Source organism: Macaca thibetana, chromosome 4, assembly GCF_024542745.1.
Source record: "Macaca thibetana thibetana isolate TM-01 chromosome 4, ASM2454274v1, whole genome shotgun sequence".
In the NCBI taxonomy this organism is placed as follows: Eukaryota; Metazoa; Chordata; class Mammalia; order Primates; family Cercopithecidae; genus Macaca; species Macaca thibetana.
The window spans coordinates 5,035,708-5,055,080 of NC_065581.1; the positions used below are offsets into that span (position 1 = coordinate 5,035,708).

The 19,373-nt window shown below is 48.4% G+C and overlaps 1 protein-coding gene across 2 annotated transcripts in view; it reads right to left on the bottom strand.

Annotated features, from left to right (window-relative positions):
• Positions 1-5,943: 5,943 nt before the first annotated feature.
• The window catches only part of LYRM4 (LYR motif containing 4), a 154,375-nt gene continuing 140,945 nt past the window's right edge, over positions 5,944-19,373 (bottom strand). Inside the window, exons 3-4 of one of the 2 annotated variants that reach the window (XM_050789681.1) lie at positions 7,904-8,154; positions 5,944-7,010 (exon numbers count right to left, since the gene is read on the bottom strand). In XM_050789681.1, the coding sequence (XP_050645638.1) occupies positions 6,974-7,010; positions 7,904-8,154 (288 nt within the window). In that variant the 3' untranslated portion in view covers positions 5,944-6,973. The remainder of the gene's footprint in view (positions 7,011-7,903; positions 8,155-19,373) is intronic. The other variant, XM_050789682.1, reaches the window with a different exon arrangement.

Consider the following 19,373-nt stretch of genomic DNA (forward strand, 5'->3'; position numbering starts at 1 on the left):
CTGGTTCCCTGCGGCACTAATAAGGGCTGCAGAAAGATTGAAAAGTGAAGATCCTAGTGTTCTCAGAGGTGAGCTGAGCCACTGTGCATATAGATTTTGGGTAAACTCTCGAAGAAAGCCTGCTGAATCGTAAGTCATCGCTTTCTCCATCAAGTTCCGGTTTTTCTCTAGATCATTTTGTAACAACTGGCAAACATTAGAAGAAGCAGGGAGGCATCTGTCAACTCACGGTATGCACGTGGCACGGCTCCTGTTGGCTGTTCTTTCGTTCGTAATAATGAATATCCACACGGGCTCTGCCAGCTTCGTCTTTGTGATCTCAGCAGATGTGTCCATTCCAGAGGTCCAGGCAAGATGGCTGCTTCATGGGGCTTCTGAATCACCCTGGGCTACTGACACACAGCCACTGTCCCAGGTTCACAGAGCCAACATTGGATCATGTGGGTTCAGACCCTACTTATCAAGGGACTTCTCATCCACAACTATGGGCAGGTCCTCAGGGACAGGGAAGCTTTCTCCTTTTGCTTTTTGAGCCGTTATCTTTTCTTCAGCTTCTGCTGTATTTATAGGTTGGCTTCAATATCTGAGATTTTTTTTTTTTTTTGACGGAGTCTTGCTTTGTCACCCAGGCTGGAGTGCAGTGGCGTGATCTCAGCTCACTGCAACCTCCGCGTCTGGGTTCAAGCAATTCTCTGCCTCAGTCTCCTGAGTAGCTGGGATTACAGGCACCCACTGCCACTCCTGGCTAATTTTTTTTGTATCTTTAGTAGAGATGGGGTTTCACCATATTAGCCAGGCTGGTCTTGAACTCCTGACCTTGTGATTCACCCGCCTCGGCCAGCCTCCCAAAGTGCTGGGATTATAGGTGTAAGCCACTGCGCCTAGATGATATATTCTTTTTTTTTTTTTTTTTTTTTTTGAGACAGAGTCTCTCTCTATCGCCCAGGCTGGAGTGCGGTGGCATGATCTTGGCTCACTGCAAGCTCTACCTTCTGGGTTCATGCCATTCTCCTGCCTCAGCCTCCTGAGTAGCTGGGACTACAGGTGCCCGCCACCACGCCCGGCTAATTTTTTGTATTTTCAATAGAGACAGGGTTTTACCACGTTAGCCAGGATGGTCTCAATCTCCTGACCTCATGATCCACCCACCTCGGCCTTCCAAAGTGCTGGGATTACAGGTGTGAGCCACTGCGCCCGGCCGATATTCTTTAATCTAGAAAGCAAATACTAGTTTGTATGAAGTACTTAGCAAAACAAACAAACAACAAAAAAAACCCAGCTCATTTTCTACAAATGTATTTTATATTTTCTGTATACTTGTTGTTATTTTACTGTGCTTTTATTTTCACTCTTAGAAACAGGCAGCCAATATATAGAGCAACCTTCCTCAAACTTTTAATGTTAATCTCGTGACCAAAGTAGAAAATTTCCCCTCTACCAGCCCTCCTCTTCCAATCGAAGTTACACACAAAGAGCTTTGCCTAAAAACGGAAGTTATTTGCTCTATAGAGAGTTACAGTTAAAATCTTTATAAGGGTCTTTCAAGTTGTTTTATTCCAGTGAATTTTTTTTTTTTTTGATACAGGGTCTTACTCTGTCACCCAGGCTGGAGTGCAGTGGTGCAGTGATGCGATCATGGCTCAGTGCAACCTCTGCCACCCAGGCTCAAGTGATCCTCCCACCTCAGGCTCCAGAGCAGCTAGGACAACAGTTGCATGCCACCACACCCAGCTAATTTTTGTATTTTTTGTATAGACAGGGTTTCACTATGTTGCCCAGGCTGTTCTCGAACTCCTGAGCTCAAGTGATCTGCCCACTTCGGCCTCTCAAAGTGCTGAGATTACCGGTTAGGAGCCACCACACCCGACTCCAGTGATTTTTTAAATTATTAAATGAATAAACAATTTCTAACCTCTGGGAAGAAAAGATAAATTCACAGAGTCTGGGCTTTCTGTTTGAAGTTGAGGCTGTTCGAAGTCAGCAGTGGGGGGAAATTCCAGACGGTGGCTGCTCCTGCCCGGTCTCAGCCAGGGTCCCTTCTTCGTTCCTCAGGCTCTGCTCCTGGGACTCCTCCTGGACTCCCCGCAGCCCTCCGCCCTGGTCTCCCCATCCAATCAATCACCAGGTCCTGTTGACTCGACTTTTTCTTTTCTCTCTGGTTGGCCAGCCCGTCTATCTGTAGGACACGTGATGACTGTTTCTCCAGGACCTGTTCTCTAAAGGGAGTGACCTGTATTCTGAAGATATTTGTGGAAATGTCCCCATACAGGAGACGTCAGTTTTGGCCTTTTGTCTACCTACTCTTTGGTTTGCTATGTGGCCCTGAGAAAGTAATAAAGTATTACACGAGATGCTCTGTATATTAGTTTGCTGTTACCTCATAATAATCTACCTCCAAATTCAGTGACTAAGGCAACAGTTAATTGTTTAGCACATGTCTGAGGGGTGGCTGAATATGACTGACCTAAGCTAGCCCAGGCTAGGGGACTCTGTGGACGTCCTCGTGTGTCCGCAGGTGGGCTGGGGAGCTCGGGCTGTGCTCAGCTGCGGCAGCTCTGCTCCAGTTTTCTTGTCCTCCTTGGCCGGCGGCCCAGCCCCGCCAGTTCTCAGGGTGATGCTGACTCTGCTTCTGTTCAGCTGTTGTCTCTTGGTGAAGTTACCATCATCGCTTGCCTGGAATGCCACACCCAATCCCCACTCCCCCCAAAAGCTGGTCTCCCTGCATCTCTCCCAGTGGATCCCCTCAAAATCAGACGACGTGACCTTTTAAAAAAATACAAACCTCGGCGGGGGCGGTGGTAGCTCACGCCTGTAATCCCAGCACTTTGGGAGGCCAAGGCAGGCGGATCATCTGGGGTCAGGAGTTCAAGACCAGCCTGGCCAACATGGCAAAACCCTGTGTCTACTAAAAAATATAACAATTAGCTGGGTGTGGTGGTGCACACCTGTAGTCCCAGCTCCTCAGTAGGCTAAGGCAGGAGAATTGCTTGAACCTGGGAGGCAGAGGTTGTAGTGAGCTGAGATTGCGCCACTGCACTCCAGGCTGGGCAACAGAGCGAGACTCCATCTCAACAAAACAAAACAAAAACCTCACCTTGCTTAAAAACTCCTGAGTTGCTCCATCCTTAGGCTGAGGCTCCAAGCTGCTCCACGATGTGGAAAGAACCCTCTTTCTTGCCTGCCGCCATCCCAGACTCCCTTCAGTTCTTTGCATGTGCCGTTCCTCCTGCCTGGACAGCTCCTCTCCCCACCTTCACACAGCCAATCCTCATCATTACTTTGCAAGGGTAAGTATCCCCTCCCCAGGGAGCCCTTCCCTGGCCCATCCCATCGGCTCTGGCAGCACTCTTATTTCCCCCTTTGTAACATTCATAAGACTTGTCATTTCCTTCTTGGATTTCCCTGCTAGACACAGGCTCTGTGAAGGTACGTCTGTCTTGTTTACTGGTTGCTCCCTGGCACCTGGCACTCGGTGGCCTTAGTCAATACTGAGTAAACAAATTAATGAGTGAGTTTTTTTTTTTTTTTTTTTTTTTTTTTTTTGAGACGGAGTCTCGCGCCGTCGCCCAGGCTGGAGTGCAGTGGCTTGATCTCGGCTCACTGCAAGCTCCGCCTCCCGGGTTCACGCCATTCTCCTGCCTCAGCCTCCCGAGTAGCTGGGACTACAGGCGCCACCACCTCGCCCAGCAAGTTTTTTTGTATTTTTTAGTAGAGACGGGGTTTCACCGTGTTAGCCAGGATGGTCTCGATCTCCTGACCTCGTGATCCGCCCGCTTCGGCCTCCCAAAGTGCTGGGATTACAGGCTTGAGCCACCGCGCCCGGCCGAAAGGGGTTTAGAGAAAAGGCCCTGACTCTGTACATGATCTGCAGATGTTCAGGCTCTTCGTTTTAACACCTGAAGATCTGAGCGTTGGCCTAGGGGAGCTCTGGTGTTTGCCATCTTTGTAGGCTTCACCCTCTGCCTGTCCCTTTTGCTCCTGGATGACGGGGGGTTGTATGGCAGGGCTTGAGAAATGGGTGAGGCTGTGGGTGAGGGGAGTTAGTAGCTAATTACTTAGTAGCAGGACGGAGTATACCTAAAGTAATCTAGCCAATTCTTTCAGTTCCAAAATCCTGATCCCAACAGCCATCAGAACAACACAGCCCTGTACTTGGCTGTGCAAGACTTCCCAGCCATGAGGTCATGCCAGCCAGCCCAGCCCAGAGCCATCTCTGAATGTCTAGGACATAGCCTTGCTCGGCCAATGAGTTTTTGCCTGGGAAGTTAACTAATGACAGTATTTCTCATTTGCCAAATGTTAGCGCTGCTAAGTGATCTCCAGACCCCAGCCTGGATCCTATCTTCAGAGCAGGCATAAGTTCTAGAGAGTTCTGTGAGGCTGGCAGGCCATGGACGTTTGAGCTGCCCACAGTCCCCTCAGTTGGTGCATAGTCAAGGAGGCGGAAAGATTCCCTAGAGAAACACCAGGGATCATCCCCATGGGAATGCCGCTTTCTTCAAAGCTCTAGCATCAATACTGGGTCATCTGAGTTGGGGAGTACCCAGTGCCAGGCTCTGCCTGCCAGATATACACCTGAGATGCGGAGGACCAGGCCTGTTTGTGGCATTTCCTACCACAGAATTCGGATTTATATCTTTCTGCAAATTCCAACTGCATAGTTAATTTTACAAAATTAAGTTTGCATTAGCAAGGCTTTGGGCATGTTCAAACCCATTCATGCAGTTTAATGAACACAAAAGCAACCTGCTGTTACAGCCTGCAGCCCACGTTAAGTTTGGGTGGACTGCCTCATTGCTTAAAACCTGGGGGCGTGGGAGAAGTCTACTATGGAGCTGTTATCTTGCTAGCAATTTGATACCTTTAGCATGGAGGTTCAAATCTGGACTTTGGTTCCAAGCAGCAGTTGCTTAAATTAAGTATAAATCGGCAGTGCTGTCGTTAGTACCGTGGTTGGAGGCATTCACTGCTGAGTGACCACGAACTCCACTGATGCAGGGTGGGAAACCTGAGCCAGAGCCACACACAGGGCTGGGCTGGGCGGCTCTGCCCTGTGACAGTCAGCTGAAGGGAGTGATTACTCTTGCCACGTCACCTCCATTCACTGTCCACCGAAGGGCTCTCCCCACATTAAGGGCTTTGCATGTGCTCTACCACTGCAGCTCCCAGGCAGGAACTGGTTAGAGGGTAAGAGATCTGGGACTTGCTAAGAGCTTCATTATTTTCACAGATGCTCAAGACTTATCCTGAAACTGGCAGGGCGCGGTGGCTCACGTCTGTAGTCCCAGCACTTTGAGGGGATCATGAGGTCAGGAGTTCAAGATCAGCCTGGCCAACATAGTGAAACCCTATCTCTACTAAAAATACAAAAAATTAGCTGGGCGTGGTGGCAGGCCCCTGTAATCTCAACTACTCAGGAGGCTGAGGCAGGAGAATGGCTTGAACCCAGGAAGCAGAGGTTACAGTGAGCCAAGATCGCACCACTGCACTCCAGCCTGGGTGACAGAGCGAGACTCCATCTCAATAATAATAATAAAAAGACTTTATCCGGAAATCAAAGGTTTTACTGCCAAATAGAGTGGCTACATGTTACATCTACTTGAATGCATCACTGCAGCAAATCTATGCTCTCTGGAAGACAGCAGAAGACATGAGTTCTCACGTGAGGGTGAGAAGAACGTTGGCTCAGACTGCGCGTGCCCACTCCCATGACTGTGAGAGTTAAAATGAGGGGGTGACAGCGCTGCAGCTATTCCAGGACCGGTGCTATTTATATGAGCCTGTTCCAAACCTTAACACACAGATATCAAATCCACTCAGCACTGTATGCAAAGGGAAACAAGAAACCACTTTGACGGGTCTGGTCCCTCGTAAACACCCCAGATGACAAGCAAGTTATTTAATACGTTCTTTCTATGTTTGGAATGAATCTGTTTCCAAGAATAAAAGCATACAAACAATATCTTTATTACCTGTAATATGCTTAAAGAGCAGGGGTCCCCAACTGGTTAAACATGAAAAACACTGGCAGAGCTTTAGAAAGAGAGGAAAATGTGCCTCACCTCTCACTTACTGAGTCAGAATCTGCAGAGAGCGAAGTGCTGAGACGTCTTTTAAAAAAGCGCTCCAACTCTCCAGGTGCTTCTGTCCACCAGCCAGATGTGGGCACCAGTGCTGCGCAGCACGTTCCCGGCTTCAGGATTTGGTGGTTGTCCTGGGCTTGGATCAGGCTGGGGGCTCTCATTTACCAGGTGTTGGGAGGGGCTGGAGCCTGCATTTCCAGCAAGCTCCCAGGTGGGGCTAAGGTTGCTGATCTGCAGTGCGCCATCTCTGGGCATGTACCTACACACCCGTTACCTTTGTTGTACTGGGTTCAGGTATAAGTTACAGGGTGCACTGTGTACCCTCGCAGCCCTGCCCTACTCCACACTGCCCCCAGTCTCAAGCGGGGCTTGGACTTGCCTTCACCAAGGCACTTCTTTTCTCGGGTCGAACCCTCCCCTGAGGGCCCCCAACAGCCCTCTCCAGGCCTTCTGTCAGTAGAAAATGAAAATGCATTAATCGGCAGGGGTTTATCTGGTGTGAAAGGCTCAGGGAGATAATTCTTTTTATTGTCAAGGACCAAGAAACAACATGTAGAAATGCTATACACAATGGCCATGAGCTACAAGATAGGAGTGGGGTGGAGGGGAGACGTGGTAACACACAGCACTATTCTGAACAAATTCCAGCTCTCCATTCTAACACGTGAACCAAGGAGACACAGCCATCCTTTTTCACTAAGGCTGCAACAGAACGCAAACGTGACTTGGTTTATCGGCTCCCACAGGGCAGGCAGCGCAAAAGGCTATTGTAAGCTGGTTTTGGGAGCCCCCATCTCAAACAGAGAGTGGATGCTGAAGGTGGTCCCTGGCCGCCGCTGGTGGCTGGTCCCCGGCTTGCTAGGTCCTGGGCATGTCTCGATTCTCAATGATCAGCTTGTCAGTTGAATACAGTTGGCCAATGTGGACCTGAAGGCAAAGAAAGGACACAGGTCAGGAACCGTGGCCCTCTAGCCCCTGGGAAAGGTCAGAAGGAACATTTCCTAACATTTCGAATACAAATGTTGGCCATCCCACGGCTGCTCCCTTCTGGCAACTGCACTGTGGGGCAAAGCCAGTCATTAGAGCCGCTTGGCTAGCTCCTTGCACCATCCAACGCCCACTTCCCTCACCGTGAGAAGTTACAGAGATCCACACACCCATTCCTTCTCTGAAACAGCATAGGGGGCTGTGCTGAGCCGGGTGAGGCCTGCCTGCTGCTGGCGTAGCTGTCAGATGTGTGCCCAGTACCTCCTTTCCTAAGACGGTTTCCTTCCCTTTGAACTGCTTCTTGCATAGGGAAAGGGTTTTAGAACAATGCAGAAATGGGTGCCGACTATGCTGGGGTAGAAAAAGCACTGCATTCGGGGTAATGCGAACACTATTCCGTGGCCCATCCCGGGTGGGGTTGAGGGCAGCTGTCTGAGTGCCTGCGCCTCCTGCCTTCCACCTTTCCTGCCCCCTTCTTTTTAAAGTGTCCTTTTACTAAGTGTCTTCATGCCCAATGTTTCCACTGTCCCAGGTGGATGCTGGAGTCATCATCTGGGGCTAGAGCAGGTCTTTCCTCGGGAACAAAGGGTCTTGCCACAATTTTTCTGTAAAAGCATTTCCTGAGTGATACATTTTTAAGGATAAGTGGAACTGGTGAAGAAAGGGCTGACCATTAGCAGCTCTATCTGGATTTCAGACCAGTTGGTCACTATCTATGGGAAATTCGAGGTGAGTAACTGCTGTTTAAGCAAACGATAGTAAACTCCTAAAGGCCACAGCTACCACCCAGAGCAGCCAGGGCTCAACATCCTCATATGGTTTTCCTCCCCGACCTTAGTGCTCTGTTTCGAAGTGAAGGCCCCGGACAGAAGGCGATCATGTTATTACTACAGCACGTGTTAAAGAGCAGTACTCTGTCACCAAGGACAGCCCCGCGGTCCATCTGAGGTGTCCTGTTTTCCATGCCATTGCTCGGTCTTCGGTCTGCCCTTGCACAGAGGTATCCTGAAGGTCCGTGGCACGGATAATAACTGCTAAGTGTTGCGGTGCAAGAGAAAGCGAAGAGGCAAGAGCAGCGGGTCATCTAAGAAGAAAGAAAAGTAGACAGTGGAGATTTGGGGGATGGGGGAGATCTTGCAAGTATTTTTAAATGCAAGTGAATGTCCTAATTAAAAACCAAAAGAGATAGGTAGGAGTTATGGGAAGGCGGTGTAGAGAACGAGCGCTCCAGCACAACTCCTAACAAGTCACAGTGATGAGCTTGGCTACTGTGTCCTCAGTCCTCCCTTCCGCTCACTGATATAGAGAAGACTTTGGATACAAGTGGATGGGAGTGGGGGGTCTGGGGTGCTGCATTTCTCACAACCTGCAGGTAATGCTGATGCTGCTGGTCCATGGGCCACACTTTAGGTGGCAAGGTCGGAAATCATCTTGAGGGCTGTGAGGAGCCGCACTGGGTTTCTTGGGGGCTACAGTACAGTCATGATGAATGCAGGGACTTTCTGAGTTTCCCTGCTGGACAACCTGAAAGCGCTACTGGGTGAGCCGAAGCCATCTATACCCTCCTACAGAGAAGAGGAGGATTGGCGTTGTCCTCCACCCTGAATAGTACACGGCTTTGTTTTCATATATTAACCTCAACAGATAGATGCACCCACTATCAAACGATACTGAGAACAGAAAGGCTAGAATACCAATGATCCTTAAAAAAAAAGGGAACCATTACTTTTTGGATAATTAAAACGAGGCTAATACAAACAATTTTGTATAACAGCTTGGATGGTTCAGTTACCTGGGAGCTTGTTCTGTATTTAATTGATCTCAGGGGATTCACCAGGAACCCATCCTAGAAGTGTCCACAATCGGACATTCCATGAGTACTTGACAGAGTTTACCATCATCTTCTCAAGGCTTTAGTGGCAGGCAGGGGTTATGGAATGGCATAAGAAGAAACCCGTTCAAAACTGCAATGGGCTGGCTTGGGAAGCTGTGAGTTCTGTCCCCGTGAGGAGCAGAAAGTGAGGATGGAGAAGGAAGGTATATGCTAGACCAGGGGTGAACCAGATGGATTCCTTCCGACTCTCAGCTTCTGTGATTACAGGCACTGTCCATGGCTCCAGGATCCATCTGGGACGCATGGTCTCTAAATGGCCCAGTGTTAATCCACATGTTCTACTTCTGGCACTCTGGAAGGAAAGGCGGCACCCTGGAAAGGCCCTGGGATGAGGGGGAGGGGGGCAGCGGGAACAGGACAGCTGGGCTGCAGCTGGGATGGCTCCGCCACTTGCCATGTGAGACTCTCCACTTCCTCTAGACTCAGTTCCTCACCTGTGGGATGAGGTCTGGAAACTTCTAGGTGATCTTTACGGTCCTTTGCAGCTCCAGCAGTCTTTGGGCCCTCAATAAAGTTGGCCAGTGTCAAGAAAAAGATGTGTGAGGTCCCCAACCAGTACAGCGCCTACATGGCATGGGAGTCCCTAGGGCAGCTGGTGGGAATCTGGCCAAGGGAGAGTCGTGGCAGACATGGAGGGGAGAAACATGTTGCAGCAGCAGGAGGGGTGACTGGCTTCCCGCTCCCTCCTGAAGGGAGGGCACACCTCTGTCCACCCGTTCACCGCCTGCAGCCCGGGCGGCATGCTCGCGAAGCCCGCCCTCCTCTTTGCAGCCACCTGGACCATGTGTGTGGTCTGTGTGTGTGGTCCCTATGAGGTCACGTGCTCTAGTTCACGTCTGTCTTCCCTTCTCCAGCCCCCTGAGAGCCCCTCAAGGGCAGGACTGGTGAACACTGCTTTCTGTGTCCCTGGGCCCCACACAGTCCTAGGAGACAACACTGCTCAGCAGATCTGTGACGAGCGAGCGAGAGAAGGAATCTGAGCCCAGTGCACTCAGAGCAAGTGGCTCTGCAGCGAAGATGGACAGGCAGGCAGGGCCCTTTCCTACAAGTGAAAGGCATACACAGCACACAATGCACAGGTGTTCAAAGACCCAGAAAACCCGGAGGAGCCCTGGAAGGGCAGCCCCAGCCCTGAGTCATTCTGCAGACAAGCAGTGAGCACCTCCTGTTCCAGGCACCTTGTGCGGGTGAGACTTTCAGATGTGATTAATGCCTGCAGAAATCTCTGAGTCCAGGAAGGGAAAACAGACAAGAATTGAGATAAACGACCTAGCATCTGGAATGTACTAGCACAGGAGGGCACACAGGACTAGAGGGATCTAGAAGATGTGACTCAGCCTGAGGGAGTCACGGAAGACTTCTCAGAGGAGACAGCCTCAGGGGAGGAGGAGCTCAGAGGCCCAGAGGCTGGAGCCGTGGCAGGGGTGAGAAGCCCATGACACGACTGGATGCGGAGACTGTCAGAGACAGAAATAGACTAAGTGTGGATACGGAAGGGTGAGGATGAGGATGGGGGTGGAGACGGCAGAGAAGAGAGAATAAAAGGAAAGTGTGGTAGGGCCAGAACACAGATGCCATGCTCCACTTGGAGGGAATGGAAAGCTATTAGAATGTTAAAAATGGAGGACCCTTGCATCCCGATCTGTGGTTAAAAAGATCACCTTGTCTTAGGGTCAAGGCAAGGAAGAGGTGGAGAGTTGTGGCAGGGGACCCAGTTAAGGGACCAGTAAGAGTGCAGGTGAGGCTGGGCGCGGTGGCTTACACCTGTAATCCCAGCACTTTGGGAGGTCGAGGTGGGTGGATCACGGGGTCACAGGTCCGAGACCAGCCTGACTAACATGGTAAAGCCCCGTCTCTACTAAAAATATATGGGGCGAGGTTGCGGGCGCCTATAATCCCAGCTATTCAGGAGGCTGAGGCAGAAGAATGGTGTGAACCCGGGAGGCAGAGGTTGCAGTGAGCCGAGATGGTGTCACTGCACTCTGGCCTGGGTGACAGAGTGAGACTCCGTCTCAAAAAAAAAAAAAAAAGAAAAGGAGTGCAGGTGAGAGGTGACTCAGCTTGGAAGGAGTGGCAGAAGTTATAGAGGGGCAGCCAGAGGAATGGGTGCTGCCCTGAAAGGGGACCCACCCTTGCAAGTCCAAGACTGCTGCACGTGGAGGCTGTAAGAATCACTGCCCTCAGCTTTTGGTGAAGAATGAAGCCCACAAGAATCAATCCACATAGAAGCAAAGACATGAACCCCAGATCTTCTGATCTCTGTCCAGTGCTTTCTCCAAAATGCTGCTCCTCTACCAGGTCCCAACCATTTCTTCCTTTCTTCTCTCTCTCTCTCTCTCTCTCCTTTTTAGAGACAGGTTCTCACTATGTTGCCCAGGTTGGTCTTCAACTCCTGGGCTTGAGTGATCCTCCTGCCTCAGCCTCCTGAGTAGCTGGGATTACAGGCATGTGCCACCATGCCTGGCTAATCAATGATTTCTTCATAACGCAAACTACACATCACTATAATTATGAGCCTATGTTATGAAAATTTGAGATAACCACATGAGAGAACTGTGGACTGCCCAGCATCCATCTCTCCTTTTTCCTTACAGGGTCAGTGCACATCTAGAAGTTTACACTCTCCAGACTCCTGTGCAGCTAGATGTGGCCAATGAGGTGTCAGCTGTCATCAAGGCAGGAGCATCTAGGAAAGTTCTTTAAAGTGGGCCGCCTCAGACTGGGGGCACTCCACTGCCTGCCCGCCCCCTAGTGTGTCTCCGTTCTGCCTGGAATATGAACTTGATAGCTGGAACACCAGCAGACATCTAGCACCGTAAGGTAAGTTTGATATGGGAGCTACACGCTAAGGCTGGGGGGTAGAAAGGAGGTGTCTGAGTACTTGATGACCATGGGGACACCATGCCAGCTCTGGACACCTTATTGCCAGCTTTCTTTTATGTGTGAGAAAAATAAACCTCCATCTTTTAAAAGCTCCTGTTAATTGGGTTTCTTGCTACATACAGCTAAACCAATCTTTACTGACTTGAATGCACAATGAGAATTTTAATGTGAGATCATAGGACTAATGAAACGAAGGCTGGTGCAGAGAAGGGGGTGATCTGTGCCCTGTGGCAAGTGGAAACAATGTCCCTGTCATCTGGGGAGGTGCAATTAACAGGTACCTGCTGTAGCTGTTTCCAAAGTTTAAAAAAGCTACATGGGAAATTATAAAGATTCTGTTCTTTTTCTCTTTAAATCAGGGGGGTCCAATCTTTTTGCTTCCCCGGGCCACACTGGAAGAAGAAGAATTATCTTGGGCCCCACATAAAACACACTAACATTAACGAAAGCTGATGAGCTAAAGAAAAAAAAAAATCGCAAAAAAATCTCATGTTTTAAGTTTACGAATTTGTGTTGGGCTGCATTCAAGGCCATCCTGGGCTGCACATGGCCCACAGGCTGTGGGTTGGACAAGCTTGCTCTAAATATTTAGTTGCATTCGGATATGTGGCTATTAGTAGTTTGGTATTTTTGAGTAGTCTGTTAAATCACATGTAGATTTAAAATATACAGAATATTTAAATGTGGGATCATAGCATAACTTGCTTTTGAACTTAACTTCATATTATGATCCTTATGTCATTAACTGTCCTTTGAAGGAATATTTTCAGTAACTGTGTAATACTCCATTGTAAAGGTGTATTATAATCTATTTAATCACTCCCATATGATGAACATTTAGACTGCTTTCACTTAATGCCAGGATTATCATTCATATATAACCTTTTACCAAATCTGACTTCCTTATACAAGGTTTCTAGAAATAGAATTGTTGGATAAACAGATATGAAATTTTTTTTTTTTTTGAGACGGAGTCTCGCTCTGTCGCCCAGGCTGGAGTTCAGTGGCCGGATCTCAGCTCACTGCAAGCTCCGCCTCCCGGGTTCACGCCATTCTCCTGCCTCAGCCTCCCGAGTAGCTGGGACTACAGGCGCCCGCCAACACGCTGGGTTAATTTTTTTGTGTTTTTAGTAGAGACGGGGTTTCACCGTGGTCTCGATCTCCTGACCTCGTGATCCACCCACCTCGGCCTCCCAAAGTGCTGGGATTACAGGCGTGAGCCACCGCGCCCGGCCAGATATGAATATTTTTATGGTTACTGATGGACCTTGCAAAACTACTTTCCAGAAGGTCTGTTTGTCTGGCCGACACTTCCTCTGGTGGTCCCTTTGAAGGCTTTGGTGGCACACTTATCATGCCTCAGAACAAACACGCTTCTCCCCATGTAGCTCCCTGTGTGTGAGCTCTGCGTGCTAAAGGCCGTATTCTCTATGTGCCGGCTAGAACAAGAACACAGGATTCTCCAACAGGAGAATGCAGCCCTCTGCTGTGTTTCTTACAAAAGCCCCCATTACAGTAGTTACCATCATGTTTATTTCACAAAGTCCACCAATCTAGAGGATGAAACTTCTGGGGGAGGGGTGCTCTCCTGTAAGGCATGTAGCTGTGAGGTGGGAACGGCCCCATAGAAAAGACCCCAAAGGAAACCCACAGAATGAAGAACTGGGGGGCAATCTGAAGAGCCAAGTTTCAGGAAACTTGAAATCAAAACAAACCAAATTTATAGTCTGCTTTGACAGAAGTTTTAATTAAATTAAAAAACAAAAAACAAACCCCATTCCAGTATGACAATTTTATGGCCCTTGGGGGGGAAAAAACTAATGACATCAGGTCTTACAATGTGAATGGTATTAAGAGGATATAGAGATGCATGTCTGTCTGACATATATACTGCATATATTGGGGCCACCCACATGGTCCCTATACTGTAATGGTAAGTGGGCCTGCCTCAGTTCCCCAGCATGAGCATCGGTGACTGAGGGGAGGGGGCAGAAGGGATCATGTTACTTGACTTAGGTGCCTTCAAAGCGCAGCTTAGGACCGTGCCAGACACATACAAAGTGCTCAGAAAGTACCTGACAACTAAAAATATCAGTCCCGTACTCCACGGTTCTGAGGGTCTGTGCCCACTGACTCTAAAATCCAGATAGCTGAGTGATTACCGAGTGCTCTGATGGTGAGCCACAAGTGGAAATACAGAACTGATGAAGACAAGTGAATAAAAACAGCAGTAGGACCATTTAGTGCAACAAGAATGTTCACTGACCGTTAAGTGAAATGAAATGATTTAAATGTGGCCCAGCAGAGGGTTTAAGGCTAGAATCCAGGGCTATATGGGATTTACCTAGAGCCATTACAGAAGAAGTAGGGGAAATACTCAGTTCACACAGGGAGGAAATATTAAAAAGTTATCTCAATGAGGGCTAAGGAGTTGAGGCAATAAATGTTTGTGTAGCAGTTCTGTTGCATTTATTTGGGCTGTAAAATGTGTCAGCACACAACAGGAGGCTAGCCAGGATTGATGCTGTGGTGCTAATGGCAGAGAATGATGCTCCAAGCTGCAGGTGAGAGGGTCTGGTCAACGCAAGTAAGGTAGTGCAATTAACAGCTTCAAGTTCCAGTCCCTCTAGAATCCCAAATTGACTTATACAGCCACATCAAACCAGTACTGTGCATAAACTGGTCATTAAAGCTGATCACACTTTTATTCTATTAAGTTTCGGGGGTTGGCATTAGAGTTCATTGGAAAAGTACACAGATTACTCAACTGCCAGTAGCCGGGATGACTAGATGGCCCAGAAACACTTAAGAGCTCTGAGACTCATTAGACAAATAACCTGCAGGGGAGGAAGGAGCAAGATATAAGAAAATACAACTGGGTACAATGTTTCAGGTCTTCACTGCTTAGTTCTTCTCCTGAAGCAATGCCCAGCCATCCCTGCAACACATGTCTACAGGACCTGGGTCCCAGGAACTGGGCTCACTCGCCAGGGGAGTGGGTGGGGAAGGTGGGGAATGGACGCAGCCCTGGGCTGGGATCCTACTCCTGCCTCTGCCACTTCCAGCCTATTTCGCAGAGTTGTTACAGGAATCAAACGAAACACTAGATGTGAAGAAAATCTACCGTTTCCCCCAGTTCTTTCCCAGGGCCCACATACATGAAATGTCCTAACACTACTGGGAAAATCAAATAAGCACAGTGCTAGGCACCTGGCAAGGGCCTGCTAAACATTACTTACATGCACAGATTTGTGCAAGGCCTGTCTCTGTCAAGATGCATATCATGGGCGGGGCGCAGTGGCTCACGCCTGTAATCCCAGCACTTTGGGAGGCCTAGTGGGCGGATCACAAGGTCAGGAGTTTGAGACCAGCCTGGCCAACATGGTGAAACTGTCTCTACTAAAAATACAACAATTAGCCGGGTGTGGTGGTGGGCGCCTGTAATCCTTGCTACTCGGGAGGCTGAGGCAGGAGAATCGCTTGAACCTGGGAGGCGGAGGTTGCAGTGAGCCAAGATCGCGCCACTGTACTCCAGCCTGGGTAACAGAGCGAGACTCTGTCTCAAAAACAAAAAAACAAAAAAACAAAAAAACAAAATGCATATCATGGGGTCCCAGATCCTGATCTTAGGATCTCAAGGCCCCTCACCCTTCAGCTATAAGAGCACCTGATTCTGTAATAATTAACCCCCAACTGCAGAATATGGTGGCAATGACAGCTGAGCTCACCACCTGGGTGTGAATGTGAGCTTTCCGGGCTGGACTCAAGGACTGACTGCTGAATTGTTCTTTCCTCATCTCTCCTCTTATCGGCTTCCTGCCCAGACAGGGCCCATGACACTGCCAGTTGGTCAGAGCAGTCTGCTACGAGAAGGAGGTGGCTGTGCCCTGTGAAGTTACAGGAGAGACATGGATGTCTAGCTTTGCTGGTGAAGCCAAGGGGCAAACTGTTCTGCTCTCTTCCCCCTCAGAGAATGGGGGCCGCAGGGCACAGTACCAAATCTTGCCTCTGGTGTCATGATGATGATACTTTTTCAATTAATGATGATAATGCTATGACTAGTACAAAATAATGATGATGATGATGAAAGCAATAGTGACGATTAATGAGCATTTACTATGTACCAGGCACTGCTCTAAGTGCTTAATCAATTATTAATAACTAAATGAAAGTATTTCTTTTGGCCTCACAATGACTTTATGAGGAAAGTACCAGTATTATCATCAATTTGTAGGCTTTTACAGGCAAACTCTGTCATGTTTTCTTTTAATTTCTATTTTTGGAGGGTGTGTACTTGCTCTGCTAGGCATGCTCTTCCATTTCACATGTCAGAAGCTGGCACCCCAGTGAATCACACTGAAAACATACTGGAAAGGGCAGTAACAACAGTCACAGTGACAAAAAACACTCCTAGATGTAAACTTAGTAAGACATGTGTGATCTTTAGAAAGAAACTAAAAAGCTAAGAAATATAAAATTTTAGTGAGAGATACCCATATTCATGAAAAGACTGAGTCACATAAAAATGCCAATTTTTGCAAATGAATTCACATTTAATACAATGATAATACAAAATCTGACAAGATTTTAAAAAATACATGACAAAATGACTTTAAGGTTTTTGTCACGAATAAAAAGTCACGAATAAGAAAACCTTTGTAAAGGAAAATCTTAAAGCGTTTTTGAGATATTATTAAAACATAATGGCATTGGCCCAAGGAGAGAGAAATTCACACACGAGAGAGTTACAAACCAGACCCTGTTATGCAGAGGTAGTTAACACATAAAACCATACTCCTGGCCGTGTGGTGGCTCACGCCTGTAATCCCACCACTTTGGGAGGCCGAGCCGGGTGGATCACGAGGTCAAGAGATCGAGACCATCCTGGCAAACATGGTGAAACCCCATCTCTACTAAAAATACAAAAATTAGCTGGGTGTGGTGGTGTGCACCTATAGTCTCAGCTACTCGGGAAGCTGAGGCAGGAGAATTACTTGAACCCGGGAGGCAGAGGTTGCAGTGAGCCGAGACTGCGTCACTGCACTCCAGCCTGGCGACAGAGCGAGACTCTGTCTCAAAACAAACAAACAAAAACCAAAATGGCTCTCCTGGGGATTTGGGACTTAGCTTAAAGGGGCTGTGGTAGCCAGAATATTTCTTGGAAGTCTCATATTGATCTTCATGTAAATGGTGTACTCTGCTGTACAGCATATCTGTGCTTATTTTCGTATAAAAATGTTTTCCCTGCCAGATGTGGTAGGGAAACCCACCCTGGTGCACACCTGTCTCAGCTACTCAGGAGGCTAAGGTGGGAAGATTGCTTGAGCCCAGGAGTTCGAGGCCGTAGTGCTCTATGATCTCGCCTGTGAATACATACTGCACTCTAGTCTCAGCAACAGAGCAAGACCCGGTCTCTTCACAGTTTTTTTCCCTCCAAGTTGACAAGTAACCCTGACCCTCCAAGAGGACGTACTGTTTTTACCCTGTTACCTTTGAGTGCCTTCTGATATACCCAGTTTCAGAAACATATTTTTAAGATACTGCACTTTCCTAAGATAGCTACACTTTCATGGGGGCTTTGCAAGACAAAAAAAACCCCCCTTGAGCCACCAAAACAGTATCTATACACATATATATTTTGAGACAGAGTCTCACTCTGTCATCCAGGCTGGAGTTCTGTGGTGTGATCTCAGCTCGCTGCAACCTCCTCCTCCTGTGTTTAAGTGATTCTCATGCTTCAGCTTCTTGAATAGCTGGGACTGCAGGCATGTGCCACCACACCTGGTTAACTTTTGTATTTTTAGTAGAGATGGGCTTTCACCATGTTGGCCAGGCTGGTCTCAAACTCCCACTTCAGGTGATCCGCCTGACTTGGCCTCCTAAAGTGCTAGAATTACAGGTATGAGCCACCATGCCCGGCCAACACATTCTTGACAGAATTTCAACATATGGTCTCAGATGGCACATGCTAAGCTGCCTGCTCCTGTTCACCTGCACTGGGGAAGGTAAGCATGCCATCTGTACCCCTCCTCTGGCTTATGACAAGGCTGGACATCCTTTCACGCTGCCTGCAATTCCTGCAGCAACTGTCCCTGGTGAGATCCCAGCATGGAGAGGCACTGCCACAGCCTTGTCACAGTCAAGTCACCAGTGATAAGAGCTTATTTGTCAAATAGACTGTTTTTTTATCATGTTTTTTATATTTCCCATTTTTTTTAAAAAAGCACACTGAAATAGGCACGCATGAATTTATGTCTACATTTTTTCAGTCTTTTCTGTATGGCAACAAGAAGTATTGTGAAACCCAAACTTAGGAATATCGACCACATGGTGTTCCTCTAAAAACAGCCCTCAGTCCACATAACCTTTTCTTCTTTTTAGAATCCAGTAGGCTTGTTCTTCAAAATGTTTACATATAATAGCATAACACTGCTACGTTTAATTCTGCCACCATTTTATGCAACAGAAAGGTGCCTGAAGGGATCATCCAAACTGGATTTACTGAAACCCCAATCTCCAATGACGTGTGGTAGCTGAGAAAGAAGGCCATTTCAAAGAAGCAGGAGTGCATCTTTTTGCTTCCCCTCTCCCAGTACACACTCCATCTCCATCCTTCCTGTAAGCCTTGAATTCCAGATATGGGATATTCTTTTTTTTTTTTGAGACGGAGTCTCGCTGTGTCGCCCAGGCTGGAGTGCAGTGGCCGGACCTCGGCTCACTGCAAGCTCTGCCTCCCGGGTTCACGCCATTCTCCTGCCTCAGTCTCCCGAGTAGCTGGGACTACAGGCGCCCGCCACCTCGCCCGGCTAATTTTTTTTTGTGTGTGTGTGTTTTTTTTTTTAAGTAGAGACGGGGTTTCACTGGGTTAGCCAGGATGGTCTCAATCTCCTGACCTCGTGATCCACCCATCTCGGCCTCCCAAAGTGCTGGGATTACAGGCGTGAGCCACCGCGCCCGGCCGGGATATCTTAATGTGGGGGGAGGTGGTGGGGAGTCGGCCTCTTATTTCCTCTGTGTTGTTGCGGGCAGAGTGATGAGTAAATTCATATCCCTGCCCACTATCCCGTGTCACAGTTAATAATTAATATGTTTCATCTTTGCTTGCTGGGACAAGAGAGAAACAAGGTGCAAGAGCGTGCACTCTTCGTCAGCATGACCACACGTCCAGTCCACATCCACTGTCCCAGGGTGACTATAGATAGAGCCTTGTCCACTCTCAAGTGTCTGCCTCAATCATGAACACACAGTTGCCCTCACTATTATCCACTTTTATCAGCATGCTGCCCCAGCTTGTGGTCTTTCTGAATGTCTCATGTTCAGTTAAAAAAGGCCGGGTGCGGCGTCTCACACCTGTGATCCCACCACTGAGACGGGTGGATCACTTGTGACCAGGAGTTCGAGACCAGCCTGATCAACGTGACAAGACCCCACCTCTACTAAAAATACAAAAAAAAGTTAGCTGGGTGTGGTGTCATATGCCTGTAATCCCAGCTACCGGGAAGCTGAGGCAGGAGAAACGCTTGAAC